At 44.8% G+C, this 21,158-nt stretch overlaps 1 protein-coding gene across 3 annotated transcripts in view; it reads left to right on the top strand.

Annotated features, from left to right (window-relative positions):
* SCHIP1 (schwannomin interacting protein 1) overlaps positions 1–21,158 on the top strand; it is a 180,131-nt gene that overhangs the window by 13,486 nt on the left and 145,487 nt on the right. Inside the window, exons 1-2 of one of the 3 annotated variants that reach the window (XM_061417351.1) lie at positions 19,178–19,324; positions 19,846–20,538. In XM_061417351.1, coding sequence (XP_061273335.1) covers positions 19,864–20,538 — 675 coding nt within the window. In that variant the 5' untranslated portion in view covers positions 19,178–19,324; positions 19,846–19,863. Of the gene's footprint in view, positions 1–19,177; positions 19,325–19,457; positions 19,632–19,845; positions 20,539–21,158 lie in introns of those variants that run through there. The other 2 variants (XM_061417345.1, XM_061417359.1) reach the window with 2 other exon arrangements.

Raw genomic sequence — 21,158 nt, 5'->3', positions numbered from 1 at the left:
GTAAAATGTTAAGGAAGAGGTTAAGCTAACTTTTAGGATAATGTTGAGGAATAGAAAGAAGAGACAGAGGAAGAAAAGTGATCAAGGTGTGATACCCAGAGGGCCTCAAAGAAGGATCTGACTTTAATTGGAGAGATGGGAAATGCTGGTGTTCACGTCATCATTATTCTTTAAACTCTACATAAAGGCTTGTAGACCCTGATTTGTATTTATGATGTATTTTAAAATTTAAAAAAAAAGTAATTCCTTCCACAAAATAAGGACCCAGAGTCTGAATGAAAGAAACTGATCAAGAACCAAAAAAGTTGCCAAAATAAGGTCACTAAGACCTTAAATGAAAAGGTAAAACATTAACCAGAGAACTAATACTCTGTTGCTCTGCCATCCCCGGTAAGACTTTTGCTGACTGGAGAAACCATCATGGGAATGAGAAGCATTAGAACTTATCTATGAATTACATTTGAGAGAAAATACTTTTTCCTCTCCCTTCCCATGCTGCTCATCAGGGTTAGCAGTGATTCAGAACACTTTCTTTTCTAAAGTTGAAAGGTTAAAAATAGTGCCCACGTTCTGTAACCATTGGACAGAGTCCCACTTGATGTCAGAATGTGCTGTCTGTAGCCCTGGGCCTCCTGAGTGCCTTATCCTGCCCCTGGCAGCTGCCTTTCTCTCTCTTCCTCTGTCCGAGGCTCTCCATTATGCCCTCTGCACCACCTCAATATTTCTTATGTAACTTCACTCTTTACATGCCTCAGATAGCTCATTTTTTACCCTGAGCCCCCAGCTTAGCCAAGTTCCCAATATTTCGTTCCTTTGATCCTTCTGTTAAAACCAACCTCTTCCTCTAATTATTTTCTTTTCCACTCCTTTGAACCCCTTCCAGTTGCCTCTATTTCTCAAGAAGCCAGGTGTTTAATAAAGAATCTGGATGAGGTTCAGGCAGAATCAGGTACACGCAGCTGCTTGCCCTCAGGTCACTTGTTACCTCCTCTAAGCAGCGAAGATGGTTTACTAAAGGCCGGTGACATTCCAGAGACATGATGGTGCCCTGCACGTGGCAGGCGCTCAGTAATTATTGCATGAAGGAATTAATTGGGATCTCTTTTAAATGAGCTACGCTATATTCCAACTTACACTTAATCTGTTTCCCTATCCCACCGTCAGCCCAGGTCTTTCTGCTTTTCCTATTTAATAGCTTATTTCTTTGGTGCTTTAGTACACACATTTTCAAATCAATTTTCTTCTGTTTCCTGCTTATATGGTGCTAAGTCGCTTCAGTCGTGTCCGACTCTGTTCAACCCCATAGACGGCAGCCCACCAGGCTCCCCCGTCCCTGGGATTCTCCAGGCAAGAACACTGCTCATATATTTAACCTCATTAGTTTAATTCAGGTTGTAGGATTTTACTAGTATCTTTGCTTACCAGATGAGCATTATTTCTAAATTATTCTGTTTTACCCCTTTCTCTAAATAACTGAGGTTTATTCTCTAAATACCCCTTTCTCTAAATAACATCATGTTCATATTGTCTTATTATTAATTTCTCTTTACTAGAGAGTAGACTTTGCTTCTATATTTGTGAATTTTCAGTATTTTTTAATTAGCCACAGTACAAAGTTCGTCATATCCTATGGTTCTGACACAGGTTTGGGTTAAGGATAAAGATCATTGTTTTAAAAAGGTATGATGTCTGGGATTTGCTTCAAAATAATCCAGAGGAAATAAGACTACTGTGGGCTGATAATTGCTAGAGTCGGGTGATAGATACATGGGGTTCATTGTGCTATTCGATTATGTAAATGTTTGAAGTATTTCCACAATAAACACTTTTTTTAAAAAAAAGAAATATATAAATAAAATGTAGATGTATAAATAAAAGTTGACACAATGGGTTATCTCAGGATATACAGAGGGAATGCCTCCAGCACTCTCTAGCCTTCCCTGTCGCTGTCATCTGCTGGAGGTTCAGCCAGCCCTCTAGGCTCACTGTGAAAGTTAGCACTGGCTCTTCCTCTTCCTTTCTTCACAAACTCTTATTCTCACCTGGGAGATTTCCTCCTGCCTATGTGGGACTCCTTCAGCACCTCACATCCGCAGTGCTAATCATCTGCCCTTTCACGCCCTTTCAGCAGCCCACAGTCCTTTGTCCTGACCATACTTCAGTTTTTTACATGATACAGATCTCTACGTGCTGACTGTCTAGCACTCTGGCTAAGGCCTTCAGGTTATGTTTTAATACAGAATTTACTTTTCCTCAGCATCAGTCAACACACAAAACACACATATAATCCAGCCATTTCTGGCTTAAAATCCTTCAGGTCTCTCTGTGAACTTCAAGGTCAAGTTCAGTATCCTTCACATCCAGCTTGAGATTTCCTACCATTTTCAGCTTCTTTCTCTACCATCCTCTGATACTCACTTTCTCTTTTCCAATTATATTAACATCTCTCATTTGTGGGTGACAGATCATGCTTTCTTAACAAACTGCTGAACTTTGACCACGCTGTTCCCTGAGATGGGGGTATCCTTCCATCATTTGGCATCTGGAGGATTTCAGCAACTTTCACTTACACCTCAAGACTCAATTCAAGCATCACTCCTTCTGGAAGACTTCCCTGGGCGGTCCACATTGAGTTAAATGCCCCGTTCCAATACTTTTTTTCATTGGACTCTTTGTCTACACCCGCCCTAATATTTTGAAACCCAACTGTAATCACTGCTGTTCATTTCCTTTCTACGCTGTGAACTGTTTGACCTCTTTCAACTCTTTCTTTCCAGAACCCAGCACAGTGCCTGGCACATGGTAGATATTTCAATGAATGAACAGAGAAATGGAAAAATGAATGCTGTTGTCTTCTGAAGGTAGCACCTCCCTACTCCAGGGCCTTCTCCAGAGGTCTAGGTCCTGGACAGTTCCTGCAGGACTTTTGCCTCCTGATTGCCTTCTTCGCCCCACCTGACCCACCTGGTTCTAGCTGTAACCCAACTGTCCCCATTTCCGCTGAGTCCTTTCTACTTGGTGTTCCATCAAGATGAGTGTTGCCCAAAGTGTGATACACAGTAATTTTTAGGTGATATTCAGACAAATGTCTTTTGACAGTCTTGTTTTTACATTCATATATATTTTGCAGAAGGGAATGCGTGCATAAAACCTGTAATTTCACAGAGAATATTGCTTAGGATGAGACAAATGTAGTACTGTCATGGGAATCAAGCTTACTTAGACCTCATAAATCAGGGGTGCGGTGCTCAGGCATAATCATAAGTGTTCCAAGCCCTCAGTAATGGAACCCTCAGCAGTGCCCATTAGAAGCATAGACAACCAAGAGGGAAGGACTCCCACATACTGAATTTTACAAGTACCTCTGTGTTTTATTAAGTGATATGTTGAAATATCACTTCCTAAAGTTGCTGAGTATGTATATGTACACTTAAATGTAGCAGATTAAATAGTTGAATATTTTTGAGCTGTCTTAACCACATCCTTGGTCTTCCTAGGTGGTGCTCGCGGTAAAGAATCCACCTGCCAATGCAGGAGACATAAGAGACGCAGGTTCAATCCCTGGGTCAGGAAGATCCCCTGGAGAAGAGCATGGCAACCACTCCAGTATTTTTGCCTGGAGAATCCCGTGGATGGAGAAACCTGGCAGGCTACAGTCCATAGGGTTGCAAAGAGGCAGACACTACCGAAGCAACTTAGCACGCAAGCATGCACATAAGCCATGTCCTAATGCAAGTTAGTGGGTTAATATAGAAACTAACAGGTTTGTCTCATTGATGTGGATCGTTATTTTTGTCTGAAATCCTAACTAGAAATCCTAACTGGATTTCTAGTTAGTTTGATCCAAAGTTCCATTATAATCAACAAGAAACTTATATTCAACCATACATTTTATTTATTTGTTAGCTGTGCTGGGTTTTAGTTGCAGCACATGAGATCTTTAGTTTTTGTTGTGGCATGCAGGGATCTTTAGTTGTGGCATGCAAACTCTTAGTTGTGGCACGTGGGATCTAGTTCTCTGACCATGGATGGAGCCCTGCGCTCCCTGCATTGGAAGTGCAGAGTTTTAGCCCCTGGACCACCAGGGAAATCCCCAACCACACATTTTATAAGTCAGTTTGATTTATTCTGTTTTTCATTTGTCACTTTTACTTTTCATTTTTAAAAGTTCAGTAACATTGTTTTTATAGAATTTACTATATTTCATCGAATCTAATACATCACTTATAAGTAAAACACATCATTATTTTATGTGCTACTAAAATATGATGTTGCCAATTATAATTGTAAGATGCCATTAATTCTAAGATACATCTCAATTTCAGAGGTGTTAAAATTAATTTTAAGTTGATAAAATGTCATATGTGTATAATTTACTTCTATTTCAGCACATAATACTTATACTCCATTTATCATAGTAATATAAAGTTTCTCCTTTGAATGAATGTAATTGAACAACAATTGATTTAGCGTAAAATATTGTATAAGTTGGAGTAGAGGTGGTATGTGTGCATGCTGTCTTGTTTTATTCTTTGCGACTCCATGGACTGTAGCCCGCCAGGCTCCTCTGTCCATGGGATTTTTCAGGCAAGAATACTGGAGCAGGTTGCCATTCCCTCTTTCAGGGGATTTTCCCAACCCAGGATTGAACCTTCATCTCTTGCATCTCCTGTGTTGCAGGAGAATTCTTTACCTGCTGACTCATTGGGAAGCCAGAGGTGGTACATAGTACGACAAAATCCTGGAGGTGGTAGCCAAGTGACTGTGCCTTAGACAGGAGTCTAGTCCCAGATTCTGTCCCTTGTTCACCCCTGCCAGCTCAGACCAACCCGGCCACCCTCTAGCCCTGTGCCCAGATCCACATGAGGGAGAGCCTGACTCTTCCACTGAGAGTGGGAGAGGAGTCTGAGCCCATGCTCAGGAGTCTGAGATGCCCATGCTCAGGTTGAGGAATATGACTATCATTCATTGAAGTTATTTGATGAGAGTGAAAAGAAATTCCCAGGAAATAGACTCATTATAGGCATTGGAATAACCTGGTGTGTGTGTGTGTGTGTGTGTGTGTGAGTTTCTCAGTCGTGTCTGAATCTTTGCAACCACATGGACTGTAGCCTACCAGGCTCCTCTGTCTATGGAATTCTCCAGGCAAGAATACGGGAGTGAGTAGCCATTCCCTTCTCCAAGGGATCTTCCCGACCCAGGGATTAAACCTGGGTCTCCTGCATTGCAGGCAGATTCTTTACCATCTGGGAATCCCAGGGATTCCCAGGAGCAATCTGGACTTGCCTCTATTTAAATAACAGCATACTCAGAGGTTTCTCTTTTGTTTTCTTTTGAACACAAGAAATAAGTGAGGAGAGGAAAAGAGCATTTGAGTCTCTGCTGATGAGCAATTTATTCACTGAAAATGGCTGAAAAGTGAAAGTGACTCAGTTGTTGTCGACTCTTTGTGACCCCATGGACTGTACATGGGATTCTCCAGTCAGAATACTGGAGTGGGTAGCCTTTCCCTTCTCCAGGGATCTTTCCAACCCAGGGATCGAACCAGGTCTCCCACATTGTGGGCAGATTCTTTACCAGCTGAGCCACAAGGGAAGTCCAAGAATATTGGAGTGGATAGCCTATCCCTTCTTCAGGGGATCTTCCTGACCCAGGAGTCGAACCAGGGTCTCCTGCATTGCAGGCAGATTCTTTACCAACTGAGTTAATGGCTACCTGAGCACTAAACACTCAGTTTCAGTGATTATCAAACCAAAGAATGGTCGACTTTGTTCTTCATAATAGATTTGTCAGTTGAGAGTAACTATGAATAACCTGAAGCAAAATGTATTTCATTGAGAAAGTAGAGAAGCAGCTGATTTCCTTCTTCCAGAATAAGAAAAGTAAAATCACTTTAGAGGAAAGAGTGAAAAAGTTACGTTACTGTTGGTGAAACTCTGTGCTTTTGTATACCATCTCCCTGGATGTTGCAGGGGATTTGTGTTCCTCATGCTTCCAGCTCTCACCTTGCTCTGGATCCAGCCTTTGGACTGCAGTGCACACTTCCCTGGGAGCCACACACAGAACCCTCCGATTAATTCAGTGCTTATTCTTGAAGGTTATCGTCATCATTAACCAGATGCAATAGTGCAGGAGATCACAAGCCATATAGGCTCTGTTGCTTGTCTGTTTTTGCAAACTTGATTTGTAAGGTTTTAATGTAGGTGTAATTGAGAAGATAAATTGAACACATATGCATATTCTAATAAAGGTATTCTTCCAAGTCAGCAAATAATCACATCATATTAAGAACCAAGGAAACTATTACAGTATAATAAAGTGGAAAAGCCTTATAATAAAAGATTATTTATAGGCTATTGGTTATTAGTACAGTTTTTAAAATATAATCAATAACAATTAGCAAAATTGATAATATTGGAGATACAGCTGCTTCCACTCACTAGTGCAAATAATAAGAGCAATAATTCTATTTAGTAATATCAACCTAAAGCTAAATCTCTCCTATGCTCTTTGTCTGTCTTTATGGGTGTTTTTGTTTATCAGATCATTACTACATATTTTATAAGAACTATTTCCTGGTATTCATAAAAGTTATTGATGTCATACAGTAAATTTTGAAATGTATTCCTGGATTAGAATAAAATTATAAGAATAACCCAGTCCTGTTTCCTTTCTCCAAGCAGATGTAGTGGTCAGAAAGCCAAATATATTAAGAAGCAGAATCATGGGATCTTGACGTCTTAGGTCAGGTTCCCTAGAAACAGAGTCTGAGATAGGGATTTGCATACAGGTGATTTCAGATCAGTTCAGTTCAGTCACTCAGTTGTGTCTGACTCTGCAACCCCATGGACTGCAGCACACCAGGCCTCCCTGTCCATCACTAACTCCCAGAGCTTGCTCAAACTCATGTCTATCGAGTCGGTGATGCCATCCAACCATCTCATCCTCTGTCGTCCCCTTCTCCTCCTGCCTTCAATCTTTCCCAGCATCAGGATCTTTTCCAATGAGTCAGTTCTTCGTATCAAGGGGTTTATTAAGGGATAAGCCTGTAAAAAAGTGAGAGGAGCAGGATGGGGCAGGAGAAATGCCAAGTAGCATGTGGATCAGATGGTCTATTCCTGGCCTGATGAAGGCAGAGGGATAAATTGCACCATAGAAGATAGCTGTGAGCCTTCATAAGCCAATATTCACAGCAGCTGGGGGGTGGGTGTAGGGGACAGGAACACGGATCTGCTTGGAGCATTAACAGCACTCTATGCTATGCTTAGTTGCTCAGTCGTGTTTGACTCTGCAACCCCATGGACTGCAATCCTCTGGCCATGGGGATTCTCCAGGCAAGAATACTAGAGTGGGTTGCCCTGCCCTCCTCCAGGGGATCTTCCCAACCCAGGGATTGAACACAGGTCTCCTGCGTTTCAGGCAGATTCTTTACCATCTGAGCCACCAAAGAAGCTCAAATAATATAACCTTAGAATAAATATGTTGCAGATTCTAGGAATCAATCCGGGATCTAGGAATCAACCCAGGGTCTCCTGCATTGCAGGTGGATTCTTTACCAGCTGATCTACCAGGGAAGCTCCATCATTTGGTGACTGGAGGTGAAGCACAGATGGGAGGGACAAGGATGGCTCCCAGGTTTATGACTTGAACAAATGAATAGATTCCTGGATATAACAGCAACACTCCCCTCATGGCACCAAAAATTAAGATTATAGAATGATGAAAAGATTCATTTTATAAGAAATTTTTCTTTAGCTTTTACTTTCTAGGTAAAACTACCAACTTCGTGATGTATTTGTACAGGTTCGGTTTTCCATTAAAAAAGATAAAGACTTTCTTTTTAAACTTTGCTCCAGGTGACTCCAGTGGTTAAGAGTCTGCCTGCCCGTGCAGGAGATGCAAGAGATGTAAGTTCAATCCCTAGGTCAGGAAGATCCCCTGGAAAAGGAAATGGCAACCCACTCCAGTATTCTTGCCTGGAGAATCCCACAGACAGTCCACGGGGTTGCAAAGAATCAGACACGACTGAGCACACACACACTAGACACACTTTTGGATCTTTTCTGTTTATTCTGCTTCCTGTTGAAAATAGATCCCAACGGGTTCTAGGATTTTAATAATTGAACATTCAATCCCAATATTATGTTAGTTTTTAATGAGAAAGTAGTTATATGTTGTTCTTTTTTTAATGTTTTGGTTTGTTTTAATTTTTTAAATTTATTTTTTTTTTTTTGCCTGCGCTGGCTGTCTTTTGTTGCCTAAAGGTGTCTCATTGCAGTGATTTCTCTTGCTGCAGAACACTGGGCTCTAGGTGATGGGCTCAGTAGTTGCAGTGTTCAGGCCCAGCTGTCCCTGGCATGTGGAATCCTCTAGGACCAGGAATCAAACCTGTGTCCTGTACATTAGCAGGCAATTCCTAAGCACTGGGCCACCCGAGAAGTCCGTTTTGTGTTATTCTTAGCATATTCATCCTTTACTCCAGAGCTCATTAAACTATGGTCTGTGGGCCAGATCAAGCCTACAACCTGGTTTTGTATGGCTGGAAAATTAGGAGTATTTACATTTTTAGAGGGTTGCTTAGGAAAAAAAATAAGTAACATTCAGTATGACTATATGATTCACAAAGTCAAAAACATTTACTACTTAGCCATCTACTGTAAAAGTTTACCAGCCCCTGCTTCCATTCATTATGGTCTCAAACTTTTTTTTCAGAAGTGTGCTGATTCAATCTATATTTTGAAAGAAAATCTTATATTCAAAAATTTTATATTAATAAGCCATTTTGTTGTTGATCAGTCACTAAGTCGTGTATGACTCTTTACAACTCCACGGATTGCAGTACCCCAGGCCTCCAGTCCCTCACTATCTCCTGGAGTTTATTTACTCATTATTTATTAATTAGTCAAATTTATTTTTATTTGCTTATTATTTATTAAACAAGCAATTTATGAAACTCTAAAATTATTTTATATGAAGATTCATCACAGAATTTATATAAATAAAATCTATCTCATTGGAACAATCATTTTTATGGGATTCTGTAACAAATTTAGAATCATTCATTTTGAATAAAATAAATATGCATAATTTATTTTCTAGTTTGAAAAAATGTTACAACCTATTCCATGATGATTGTAAAGAAATTGAAAAATACAAATAGATACAAATGTTAAAAAATCACCTGCAATTTTGCCTTCCAGAGTTAACCACTATTAACATTTGGCTACATCTTTTTCTAGGTATATATCCATTTAATTTTTTAAAATGTGGATCACATTGTGTGTATAATAGTATACCCTCCTTCCTTCATTTAATGTTATAATTTTCAAAAGCATCTTACTTGACTGCATTTATTCCACAGAATGAATATGTCACAATGTATTTAAACATCTTCCAATTTTTTGACATTTAGGTTGAAGCTAATTCTTCACTATTGTATATGCCACAATGAGCATCTTTGTGTGTAAATCCAGATCCTCGTTTCTGTGTCCTTAGGCTACATTTTTTAAAGAGTAACTATTGTCTCCCCTCCCATTCTCTTCCTTGTTTTTCTTACAAACCCTGTTCTTCTTATCTAAGATCTATACATGATGGAGTTCCTCAGGGCTAGAGACTTCTCTTCTCACTCTGTTTGTCTCCAATGTCACGTATACCAAACTTTCACATCTTTATGCTGCAACTCCCATATTTACATCACCAGCCCCAGATCATTCTTCTAAGTTCCAGTCCTACATATCCGAATACCTTCTTGTGATCTCCATTTGTATGTCTTATACCATCTCAAACAGAAAATGTCCAAAAAGGAGTCAATGTTTTCCTTCTTTCTGCTCCCCTGCCCAAACACCCTCCTCCTAACTGCCCATTTCAGTAAAGAGACATAACCTTTGCACTAAATTCCCTGTGATAACAACCTGGAAACTGTCAGTGACATCTCTCTCTCACTACCTCCATCTATTCAGTCCCCAGATCCAGTTGATTCTATCATGGAAATATATGTTCAGTATTTCTATTTCATCCTATCTCCCCAACTCTCACCTAAGCCACATCCATCTCTTTCCTGGACTGCTATATTTGTTTCCTAATTCGTCTCTCTGCATCCACTCTTGTCCTGCTCTATCCTGTCCCCATGCAATTCTTCACCATGGAAAGAGTGCCAAAAAAAAATCTGTTTTTACAACCCCTAAGTAGCTGTTAGGATAAAGATCTTCATGGCAACCTTTGCTCACCTTTCAACTTCATCTTGCCACTTTCCCTGAACTCTCTTGCTCCAACCAGTGGTTTCCTTTCAGTTACTCAATTGTGGTAAGCTTCTTTCAACCTCAAAACCTTGTCCAAGATGCTCCCTCTGCCTGTTAGATTCTTCTCTCCCTCTTCAGCTGACCAACCTGTTTCCTGCTCCTCCTCCAACACATCCACTACCTCCATGCTCTCTCAGTGTCATAGCCAGTGACTCTGGGGGCACTTATTCAGTTCAGTTCAGTTCAGTTCAGTCACTCAGTCGTGTCCGACTCTTTGGACCCCATGAATCGCAGCACGCCAGGCCTCCCTGTCCATCACCGTCTCCCGGAGTTCACTTAAACTCACATCCATTGAGTCGGTGATGCCATCCAGCCATCTCATCCTCTGTCGTCCTCTTCTCCTCCTGCTCCCCATCCCTCCCAGCATCAGAGTCTTTTCCAATGAGTCAACTCTTCGCATGAGGTGGCCAAAGTACTGGAGTTTCAGCTTTAGCATCATTTTTTCCAAAGAACACCCAGGACTGATCTCCTTTAGAATGGCACTTATTACAAACTGTAATCCAAATTGTTACATTTTTTTCCCCTCTGTAATGTCTTTTTCTCTGCAACAGTGAAATTTCATTTTAGGGCAATTAGCATTTATTTCTTTTACCTGTCTATCTCTCAGTGCCTGGCATGTAATGGGTGCTCAATAAACATTTGTTGATTAACAGATCATGGAGTATAAATATTGTAAAGACATTTAAGAGATGTTATCATATAATATCTCAGCCGATTTATAATCCCACTAACCATATATGAGTGTTCCTTCTATCACACCCATTCTGACACTGACACTGTCATTCTAAATAATTTTTACAGGCAAAATTTTACCTCATTATGATTGAAATTGCCTTTCTTTGATTACTAGTGAAGTTTAACATTTTTCATAAATTGGTAACCTCTCATGTATTTTCTGTGATTTTAAAATTAATGTCATAATGTTTTTACTGAACCATTTTTGTTGCACTATTTTGGAAATTCATTTAGACTAATAACCTATAAAACAGTGCCACCCAACCTGCTTAACTTCGTTTGAAGGTCTGGACAGATCTGGGAAATACTGCTCCACAAAGTTTACGTTTAGTCATTGATGATTCCCCCTTAACTGGGATGATCAGGTAATTTATCATGGAAACTGGGGCACTATTGCAAGTAAGGGAGGGTGCCATTAATAATTATGCGAAGACAGCAGGTATAAAGCAGGACTGTCCTGTACAAGCTAAGATGTATGGCCTCTTTAACTCATTTCATATGGACTTAGCATTCTCGGGATGTAGGTCTCAGAGCAGAGGTCCAAGGGGTGATCCAGGGATAAACCGAGGATGTATGCTCTGCTTAGCTGTTCAGTCATGTCCGACTCTTTGTGACCCCATGGACTGTGACTGGCCAGGCTCCTCTGTCCATGGGGATTCTTCAAGCAAACATACTGGAGTGGGCTGCCATGCCTTCCAGGGGATCGTCCCAACCCAGGGATTGAACCCAGGTCTCCTGCATTGCAGGTGGATTCCTTACCCACTGAGCTACCAGGGAAGCCCAAACTGAGGATCAGTTCAGTTCAGTCGCTCAGTTGTGTCCGACTCTTTGCGACGCCATGAATCGCAGCAAGCCAGGCCTCCCTGTCCATCACCAACTCCCAGAATTCATCCAAACCCATGTCCATCGAGTCGGTGATGCCATCCAGCCATCTCATCCTCTGTCGTCCCCTTTTCCTCCTGCTCCCAATCCCTCCCAGCATCAGAGTCTTTTCCAATGAGGATAAACCTGCTTTTTGTCCTGAATTTTAATTCAGATGGCTCTGTGCTGTTCAGTGATTTAGCGGCTCAACCTGTGACTTCCTGTTGCCCCCGCTGCCAGCCTCACTCATTTGCCTCACCTGCCTGACCCTTGGAGGCATCTGATGATTTCATACAGTTCTCCTTTCATGATGAGGCCAGTGGCCCAAAGAGCTGCAGGGACCACCTTGCCCCTAAATGTAGAGTTGGGCAGAGGCAGAGGCAGAGGCAGAGGCAGAGTCAAGTCTCTTGGAAGAGTTCTCTCCTGTCCCACCTCACCACCTCCCTCCACTTTCCAGTGCATTCCTCTTGCTCACATTACACTGACAATGCCAGCAGCCACTTTCAAATTTTAGAGTGCTTCCAATGTTATGTCAAGAAGTGGCCAGAAGTTTTCACTTCCATATATATATACATATATATATGCATATTTGGCTGTGTTGAGTCTTTATTGCCATGTGGGGGATTTCTCTAGTTGCAGCGATTGGGGGTTACTCTCTAGTTGGGGTATGCGGGCTTCTCATTGTGATGGCTTCTCTTGTTGCAGAGCACGGGCTCTAGGGCATGCAGGCTTCAGTAGCTGCAGCACATGGGCTCCATAGTTGAGGTCCCCGGGCTCCAGGGCATAGGCTCAATAGTTGTGGCACATGGGCTTCCTTGCTCTGTGGCATGTAGTATCTTCCCAGACCAGGAATAGAACCCACGTCTTTGATCTTAAAAGAAGCCTGCTTTCTGCAGAAAGCATAGTCATCTTTGTAGAGTGCCACTGTTTTCTGTCTTTGTCTTTGCACTGGGTGCAGGAGGCTGTTTTCACCTTGCCACCTTCCTGCCCAGTGTCTTGTTTCCCAGATGTCGATATTACTAAGGTGCCTGTTCTGCCTCTCAGGAGCCAGTGTTTAGGGGCATTGTGGATAAAAATCCTAATCAGAACCATATATTGATTCTAAATTACCTCTCTTGAACTTGGGTTCTGGCCTAGAAATGGCTTTACTCTTCTCTGTCCCAAAACAGCTGTGTTTAGCTTTTAATTAACTCCTTTTCTAACCTGGTCTAAAGTAGCTACTTAAAATTTAATGGCATTTTTCCATCTTTTGGTAAAAAAAAAAAGAACCCACGTCTTCTGCTTTGGCAGGCAGATTCTTTACCACTGAGCCACCAGGGAAGCCTAAGGTATACACTTTCTCGGCACTTCAACCTGTATCAAGTGATGGGCAAGTGGGCTTCAGTGCCCATCACTTGTAATGCTTCCCTCCGCTCAGGCAGTGTGTCTACAAAATTTCCCAGCTTTTCCTAAACATCCTTTTATGTAATGTATACTCTTCAGTGGACTTCCCAGTTGGCAGGAGACTTAGAGATGTGGGTTCTATCCTGGGTCAGGAAGATCCCCTAGAGTAGGGCATGGCAACCAACTCCAGTATTCTTGCCTAGAGAATCCCATGGACAGAGGAGCCTAGCGGGCTGCAGTCTACAGAGTCCACAAAGAATTAGACACGATTGAAGCAACTTAGCACATACAAATACCCTTCAATAAAGTTCAAAAAAGAAATTCAGAGTTGCTGACAGACTTGCAATTTCAAGAAGTGCTAGGAACTTAGGGAAAGTAGAACCTGATGACAGAAAACGTCTGGGGAAAGAAAGACTGGAGGGTTTCGACAAGTTGAATTTGTGTTTGTGCCATCCAGTCTGTGGTACGACTTGGTTAGGAAAAGAACAGCAGCCTTCCTCTTCTAGTCATGTCAACAGAGAAGAAATTTCCTACCAGTGGAATTCCCACCAGAGCTTATGTGTACTGTTGCGTACTGAACAACTCCAGAGGGCATCATTGACACTGTCATCTATGCAAAGGGAACCAAATGGCCCCTCCTGGTGGGCACCTGAGGTGGGGTTCACAAGCCTCCTGGCACTGTTCAGGGCACAGTCTGTGTGGCCATATGCTGAGGTCCTGACTGACACATTCTATGTCAGTTTTCTCTGATAAAGATGCTGTCCCTTTGCCACAGTTAGACTTGCTTTCTTCGCCAATGCTTACAGATTTTTCAGGGTAATCTTTATCTCAAACACGCATTCACCTAGTTTCTGTGAGTGCTGTAGTATTTGTCAAGCCAAGTGTCCTGGTTTCAGGTTTAGAAAATAGGTCATTGGAGCTATCTTTGATGAGCTGAGTTTTGCCTAGATTTTGCTATTTCATTTTTAGTGAGGAAAGCACAGGAAATAAATGCAATGTCATGGTTTGCTAGAGAATCAAAATATTTCAGATAATTTTTTAAGTTGTGTTTTTTTCATTAAAGCATAGCTCTATAAATGGAAGAAAAAAAATTATTTTAGGTGTGTATAGGAACCATCTCCAAAATAGCTTCACGTACAGACTAATAAGTTAAATCAATTCATTTGCCCTACAGAAATAAAAGAGACACACCATGTATTCAACCTACCTAAGGGAGATAGACCTTGTTTTTGAACTGCTGGAGGAACCAACTTTGTACCTCCCAAGAAGGAAAGTGATAAAATGATGCAGAGACATTTCTAAAAGGTCCTTAAGCTAGAAGAAGCCTTTTAGTGCATTCACTTAATCATTCAGTTAATTCTTACTATTTGCTTAACACTGGGAGCAGGCAATCCAGCTCCTTCATGAGGAAGCGGAGGTCACAAAAGTGGTTAGAGACACTGCAGGAAAGAAAGCCCAGATGTTCTATACCCAGGACACTCCGCCCCACAGTGCTGTTAAATATTCCCATATAGTCACACTCAGGTGATGAAACAGGAGAGCATCTGTGTACTGCATGTGACTTGCATGTAATTCATGTAATAAAGATAAAATACAAACCCCTTTGCTAGCCATATCTTTATTACTCTAAATGCTACAACTTAGAGAAGGTTCAGCATTAGGGCTAATAACTTCAGAATTAGTTTGGAAATTTTGCAAATAAATCTTTTCCCCACCTATTCTTATTCCTTATGATTTAAATATTTCAGTTGTGTCTTTCTGCAAATGTTGCCTTTATAGATTAAAATCCTATAAATAGCACTGATCTCTAAGGAAGGTGATCTCATCCAGACCCTCTGAGTATTATTCCAGTTTCCTATCCATGTCAAAATGAAGACCTCAGTCTCAGGTGGCTGCCTTCTTAAAGGAGTTCATAATAATGTGAAATTCATTTTCTGAGATGTCTAGACTCTTCCTTTTAGACAATGAAGTGCCCCGACTTGCGGATTACTGATGAACTTGTTGACAATTGAGGACGTTGACTGGAGCACGTATGTGCAGAGGGGAACAGCTGCTCTTGCCAGCTGCCTTGTCCTCTGTATAAACACTGCGCAAGGAGCCTCTGCAGGTCAGGAGACAGAGAACTCACTGAGGTGGCTGTAAGGAATCAGTTTGGCTTAGTCAATTCATCTATATGCATCTGGACCAAGGGATGCTGAGCTCTTAGCTCTGTGACTAAGGGCAAGGATTCTGAAGCCCAGCTACCTGGAATCAATATCGGGCTCTGCCACCCAGCTTTCTAGCTTTTGGCATTAGTTGCTTAACCTAACTGTCTTCAGCTTCCTTACCTATAGATGGAGATACAAGGTGTTGTATTTTTTTTAATAGGGTTTTTGAGGATTAAATGTAACTATTAATAATTCCAGCAGCAAATATCAGTCAAGTTCCTATTCCATTCCAATTACCAGGAACAAGATAGAAATAGCTCCTCCCTTTATAGAATTTAGAGTCTTTTTTTCACACCCAAACTCTGATCCATTTGAGGGTTGTAAAGTCAATGGTGAAATGTGACCACATTTTGTTTTAAATGGATTAGGATAGGATTTTACAAACTAAGAGTTTTAGGAAACTTTTTAATATTTTTATATGTATGTATGGCGTGGGTCTTGATCTAAAATGGATTTTTTTAGTCCCAGCAAAGATGATCAGCAATTAAACAGCAACTTGGGTATAGCTTATGTGATAAGTGAAGTGTCATGGGAACATGGTAAAGTCATATGATCCCTTTCTGACGGGTACACAGAATCAGAGAAACCTTCCAGGAAGAAGTAACATTGAAGCTGAGACTTAAAGGATGAGTAGAAATTAACCAAAAGAAGTTGGGGGAGGTTGGACAGGAAGCAGTTCCTTTAAGAGCAGTAAGGAGCCCTGGTTAATGAATCCAGGAGAAAGCTGCTCAGATTTGCATGGTGTGTGTGCATGACAGAGGGGTGGGTGGAGGTGGTGGTGGCATTTTCATTGTGACACATGGGCTTAGTTGCCCCATGGCACGTATGATCTTAGTTCCCCTGAGCAGGGATCAAACCTGAGTCCCTTGCATTGGAAGGCAGATTCATAACCACTGGGCCACCAGGAAAATCCCTCAGATTTGCATTTTAGAAAAGCACTCTGGCTGCTTACACAGAATGGGCAAAGTTAGTAGGGAGACTGTTTAGTAATTTCAGGACACAGTGGTCTAGACGAGGGTGGGAGCAGTGGGCACTAAGAGGGACAGAACCCTGGTGATTGATAGGGCTGAAAGCGCTGGTCTGGGATGACACCCACGTGACTCACATGTGTGACATCTAACTACAGAGGCTGCAGGGACAAATCTAAGTCTGTAAGCCCCAAGCCCCTGACTTGAGGAACTGTTCCTGTAAACAGGAAGACGGGGCTTTTCCATCATTTTGCAAATCATTTCTTCATCCCATTGGACATATCTGTAGACTATTGCTGGGCCTAGCAGTTGGCAGGGTTTCATGTTCCAAAGTGGGATGGCTCTTGGCAGGAGATGGAAAGCTGGAAGCAGAATGCAAACGGGGCGAGCTAGGCACCTTGTATGAAGAGAAAAGAGAAAAAAAAGGCATGGCACTTTCCCATCTGATCCAGAATATCTGGTCAGAAAATAATTTAAAAGGACAGATAATTCAAAGATGTTTCTATTTGGCTTTGAAATGCCGTGCATTTTTGGCAGGGATCTATCTTGCCAAATGTTTTGCTAAGGCGTCATTTTGCATTCCCTGAACACAGACCATCTGGGCAGCAGGGGGCTAAGCCTGAACCCAGGAGGGAGTCTGGGGGGCTGGCTGAGGGGGTCCTGATGCTTGAAAATTGGATGGAGACCACAGCTGTCCCTTATCGCCCCAGTTGATCAACATTTGTCTGTCTACCTGTGTCCCGCCACAGAGCACGAGCTTTTTCTGACCTAAGCCTTCACATGGTGACTTGAAAAGTAGCTCCCTAGTTTTCAGCACACAGTGCGTTCTACTCCTATCTCTGGACACTCACAGGCCACCTCTATTCCGCAGGGGGCAGCCCACTGACCCAGGGCTCCGCCACAACCTCAAAATCAAACCATATTTGGAGCAGGAGGCAGGCTGTTTACAGATGTTACCATAAAAGACATTTTAAATTATATTCCGTCCTATTTTACAGAAGAGCTGTAAACGGGACAGACCAGAAGGCCCCTTTCCTGTTATTCATAAATAAGATAGCTGCTTCCAGACAAGTGAAAAGATTAGCTTATCTTCCCTGGCTCAAGCCTACCTAAGAGAGGAAGAGAGTCTCATTTCACAGAAATCACTTAAAACAAAGGGTCTCTCCCATTTAGGATTTAGAAGAAATGTCAGGGTGGCAGCCACTCCCTACTAAAGAATTCCAAGCATTCCTCCTTTTCTCAATCTGGAGGGTGCCAAGCCAGGGTAGTGGCTTGGTCCAGACTAGAATTCACAGGGAATAATTAGTAACAGGCCCAAATCTGGAAGTTCAAGGAAACTGGTTTTCCCCAATCTGTAGTAAAATTAAGCACTGATTTTTTTCTTCTTGTTCTTCATTTTCTTAAAAATTTTTTTTCCTGCTTTATTGAAGTACAATTGACATATAAAATTATTAGATGTTTTAAGTGTCCACCATGGTGATTTCATATCTATAAATTAAATATATATATGGGACCCTATATATATATGGGACCCCCCCACCCCTGCACCTACTTACATCCATCACCTCGTGTATCTTTTTCTTTTTTTTTTGGCCTGTGGAAGAACACTTAAGTTCCAAGTACTGTTTTTCATAATCGGAAAAGAGGGCATTTCCTTTTTCCCCAGAGTTGGCTAACAGTTTCTTCACAGGAAACTCGCAATCCTTAAAAGATGCTCTGTAACCCAACTCCTTTCTCCAAGTGTCAATTCTTTCATTTCATAGAACCTTGTTCCTAAAGAGGATGAGCTAACGAACTAACGCCGTTGTAGTGTTTTGAAAAACCCAGCAAAGGTTTCTTTGATTCGGTTTTCCGAAAAACTGAAGGAAGCCAAGCCACAGGGCAAGTGACCTGACAGCCACCTCTTCCCCTCCTTTAATGTCTCCTAGATTGGAGGTGGTCAAGGGGGACTTCGGAGGCATGCCCAAACCTTTAGAACAGATTCCCCACCTCCATGCCAGATACTAGTCCCATCTGCACTCCTCTGTTCCTCATACACACACCTCTCATAGGTCATTCTCAGCGAGCAGCCAGGAAGGGAAAGAAAACGTGTGCTAAAGCAACAGGTTCCACCCACAGCCTGAACTTGGAAGGGGAGGCTGGAGCCAGGCGACAGGAGCTGGGCGGTGGAGGGAGAGGAAGCGGCGAGGAGGAAGGTGGAAGGGAAATGATGGTGCATGACCATGGAGCACACGTCACTCGGGCTCCCACATGGGCTTGTGTATGTGCGCGTGTAGGGGGAGGGAGGTCCTGCAAGGGGTCACCCGGGGACTTCCGCGTGGGTTTTTGAGGCAGGGGCCTGCGCTTCGGGGTGCCGGGAGGTTTTGGCGGGGTAATGAACCCCGCAAAGAGGGCTTGAGGCGCGCGCAAGAAATATGAATGTGTTTGGGGGTTAAAATTCACCACTCTCCCCTGGGAGCCGACCCTGCTAAGTGGCCATGTCTGCGTCCCTAAAGCCCCCGATTCCCCTTCCCTTGGGCCTTTTCCCGGCCCCTCCAACCTCGTCCCCGCCCGGCCTCCCGCCCCAGCCTGCAGCCGAGAAAGCCGGGAGAGCGGACTCCGCCGCGCCCGGCAGCCTCTGGGCATGCTCGGTGGCGGGACCGGCTCCGCGCCGGCAGGGCGCGTCCTCCTTCCCCCAGGGCGGCGGCGGCGCCTGCAGCCACGGCCGCCGCGCCCCGGCCCCGCACACCTTTGGGGGCGGCGGGAGCCACCCTGCCCAGTGGGAGCCGAGAGCGCCCCCCACCCGGAGCCTTCCAGCGAGCAGAGGCGGGCCTGGCTCAAGGGGCGCGGAGGCGGGAGTGAGACCTCCGAGCTGCCTGCGGTTCCTTAGAAAGTAAAGCTCAGCTCTCTAGCGGAGCCGGCCTCCGGGCCGCCGGCGGGGGCGGGGCGGGGCCGGGTAGGGGGTGGTCTCCGCGCCTAGCGCGAGGTGCGAGTTTAGTAGCCGCCCACCCTCTTCTTGGTCCCCGCCCCCAGGGAATTAGAATTCTCTGGGAAAGTGTCTGGTTCTCGGAGAATCCCTGGAGCGGGGTGCGGGGGCGCACCCGGCACAAAATGGTTAAAAAAGTCCACGCGCGCCTAGGGGCCCCTGTTATGAAAAGTCTGCGCGCCAGCGCCTGGGCACCCCGTTTGCTGATTTGAGGGTCAGTTGCCCGGAGGAAATCCGCTCGTCGCAGGGGAAGGGATGCGATGAGGGAAGCCTTTAGCCGGTGCCGGCTCCCACCCCGACGCCTTCTCGGGGGCGCACCTCCAGCCTGGCGGGCGCGGGGCACTACTGGGCCGGGGCGTTCGCGGCGGGCGGCGGGCGGCCGGAGCAGGCTCGGCCAGCGGCTCACTCTCTCTGCCTCCTCCCCCCAGGATTACCGAGAGGATGGGATGGATCTAGGCAGTGACGCCGGCAGCAGCAGCAGCAACAGCAGCCGCGCCAGTTCGCAGTCCAACTCCACCAAAGTGACCCCTTGCTCCGAGTGCAAATCCTCGTCGTCGCCGGGGGGCAGCCTGGACTTGGTGTCTGCCCTGGAGGACTATGAGGAGCCCTTCCCGGTCTACCAGAAGAAGGTGATTGATGAGTGGGCGCCGGAGGAGGACGGGGAAGAGAAGGAAGAGGAGGACGGGCGCCACGAGCGAGGGTACAGGGATGACCGCTGTCCGGCCCGGGAGCCGGGGGACGTGAGCGCCAGGACCCGCAGCGGCGGGGGCAGGAGCGCCACCACCGCCATGCCGCCCCCGGTGCCCAACGGCAACCTCCACCCGCAAGAGCCCCAGGACTTCAGGCACAATGGCAACGTGGTGGTGGCCGGCCGGCCGAGCGGCTCCCGGGCCCCGCGCCGGGCGGTCCAGAAGCCCCAGCCCGCAGGGGGCCGGCGCGGCGGCCGGGGCCCGGCGGCCAGGGGCCTCTGCCTTCAGCCCACGGACAGCGGGACGTGCGTCCCTGAGGAGCCCCCGGTTCCCCCTATGGACTGGGAGGCGCTGGAGAAGCATCTGGCCGGGTTGCAGTTCCGGGAGCAGGAGGTGCGGAACCAAGGCCAGGCGAGGACCAACTCCACCTCCGTAAGTTGGCCGGGGTGCGTGCTCACGCGCGCACACACGTACCCACCCCGCGCACGGCCCACACGCTCCCTCCCCGCGCTCGCGCCAGCCGCCGGCCCCATTCATTCTGCCGCGAGGGTGGGGGCCGGGCCGGGGAGGCTGCCTTCTGCTTCCCGAGGGTATGGTTGCTCAGTCTCTGAGCTGTCTGGGTTTGCAGGATGGGCGGAGAGGAGGGAGGGGCAGACAGAGGGCAACGGAAAGTCGGGTTAGTGGAACTGGCGACTCATTTTAATGGAATTACTTATGGGGACGAGACTGTGAGTCACTTGCCTGAAAATAAATCCGGGGAGATTTTGGCAACGAAGCCGGTACCCTGCGGGTGATATTTCAAGTCGTAATACTTGTGGTTTTGTCAAGCGTGGTGGGTCTCCCTTCGCTGCCACTGTTGTCTCGCCCATATATAGGCTGTCCCTTCACAGAAGCATGCATTCGCCTGCCCACACCTCCGGTGAGGCAGCACGCCTTGTTTGTTCCCTCTTGACGTGTGTGCGGATGCTCTGGAATTGGAATGGGTTTACCGCCCTACTCAGACTTTTTTCCTTTCTGAAACCCGACTTATTGTCGACCTGCTAGGATAAGGG

This window comes from Bos javanicus, chromosome 1, assembly GCF_032452875.1.
Source record: "Bos javanicus breed banteng chromosome 1, ARS-OSU_banteng_1.0, whole genome shotgun sequence".
Taxonomy (NCBI): domain Eukaryota; kingdom Metazoa; phylum Chordata; class Mammalia; order Artiodactyla; family Bovidae; genus Bos; species Bos javanicus.
This window is presented reverse-complemented; position numbering and strand designations above follow the sequence as displayed.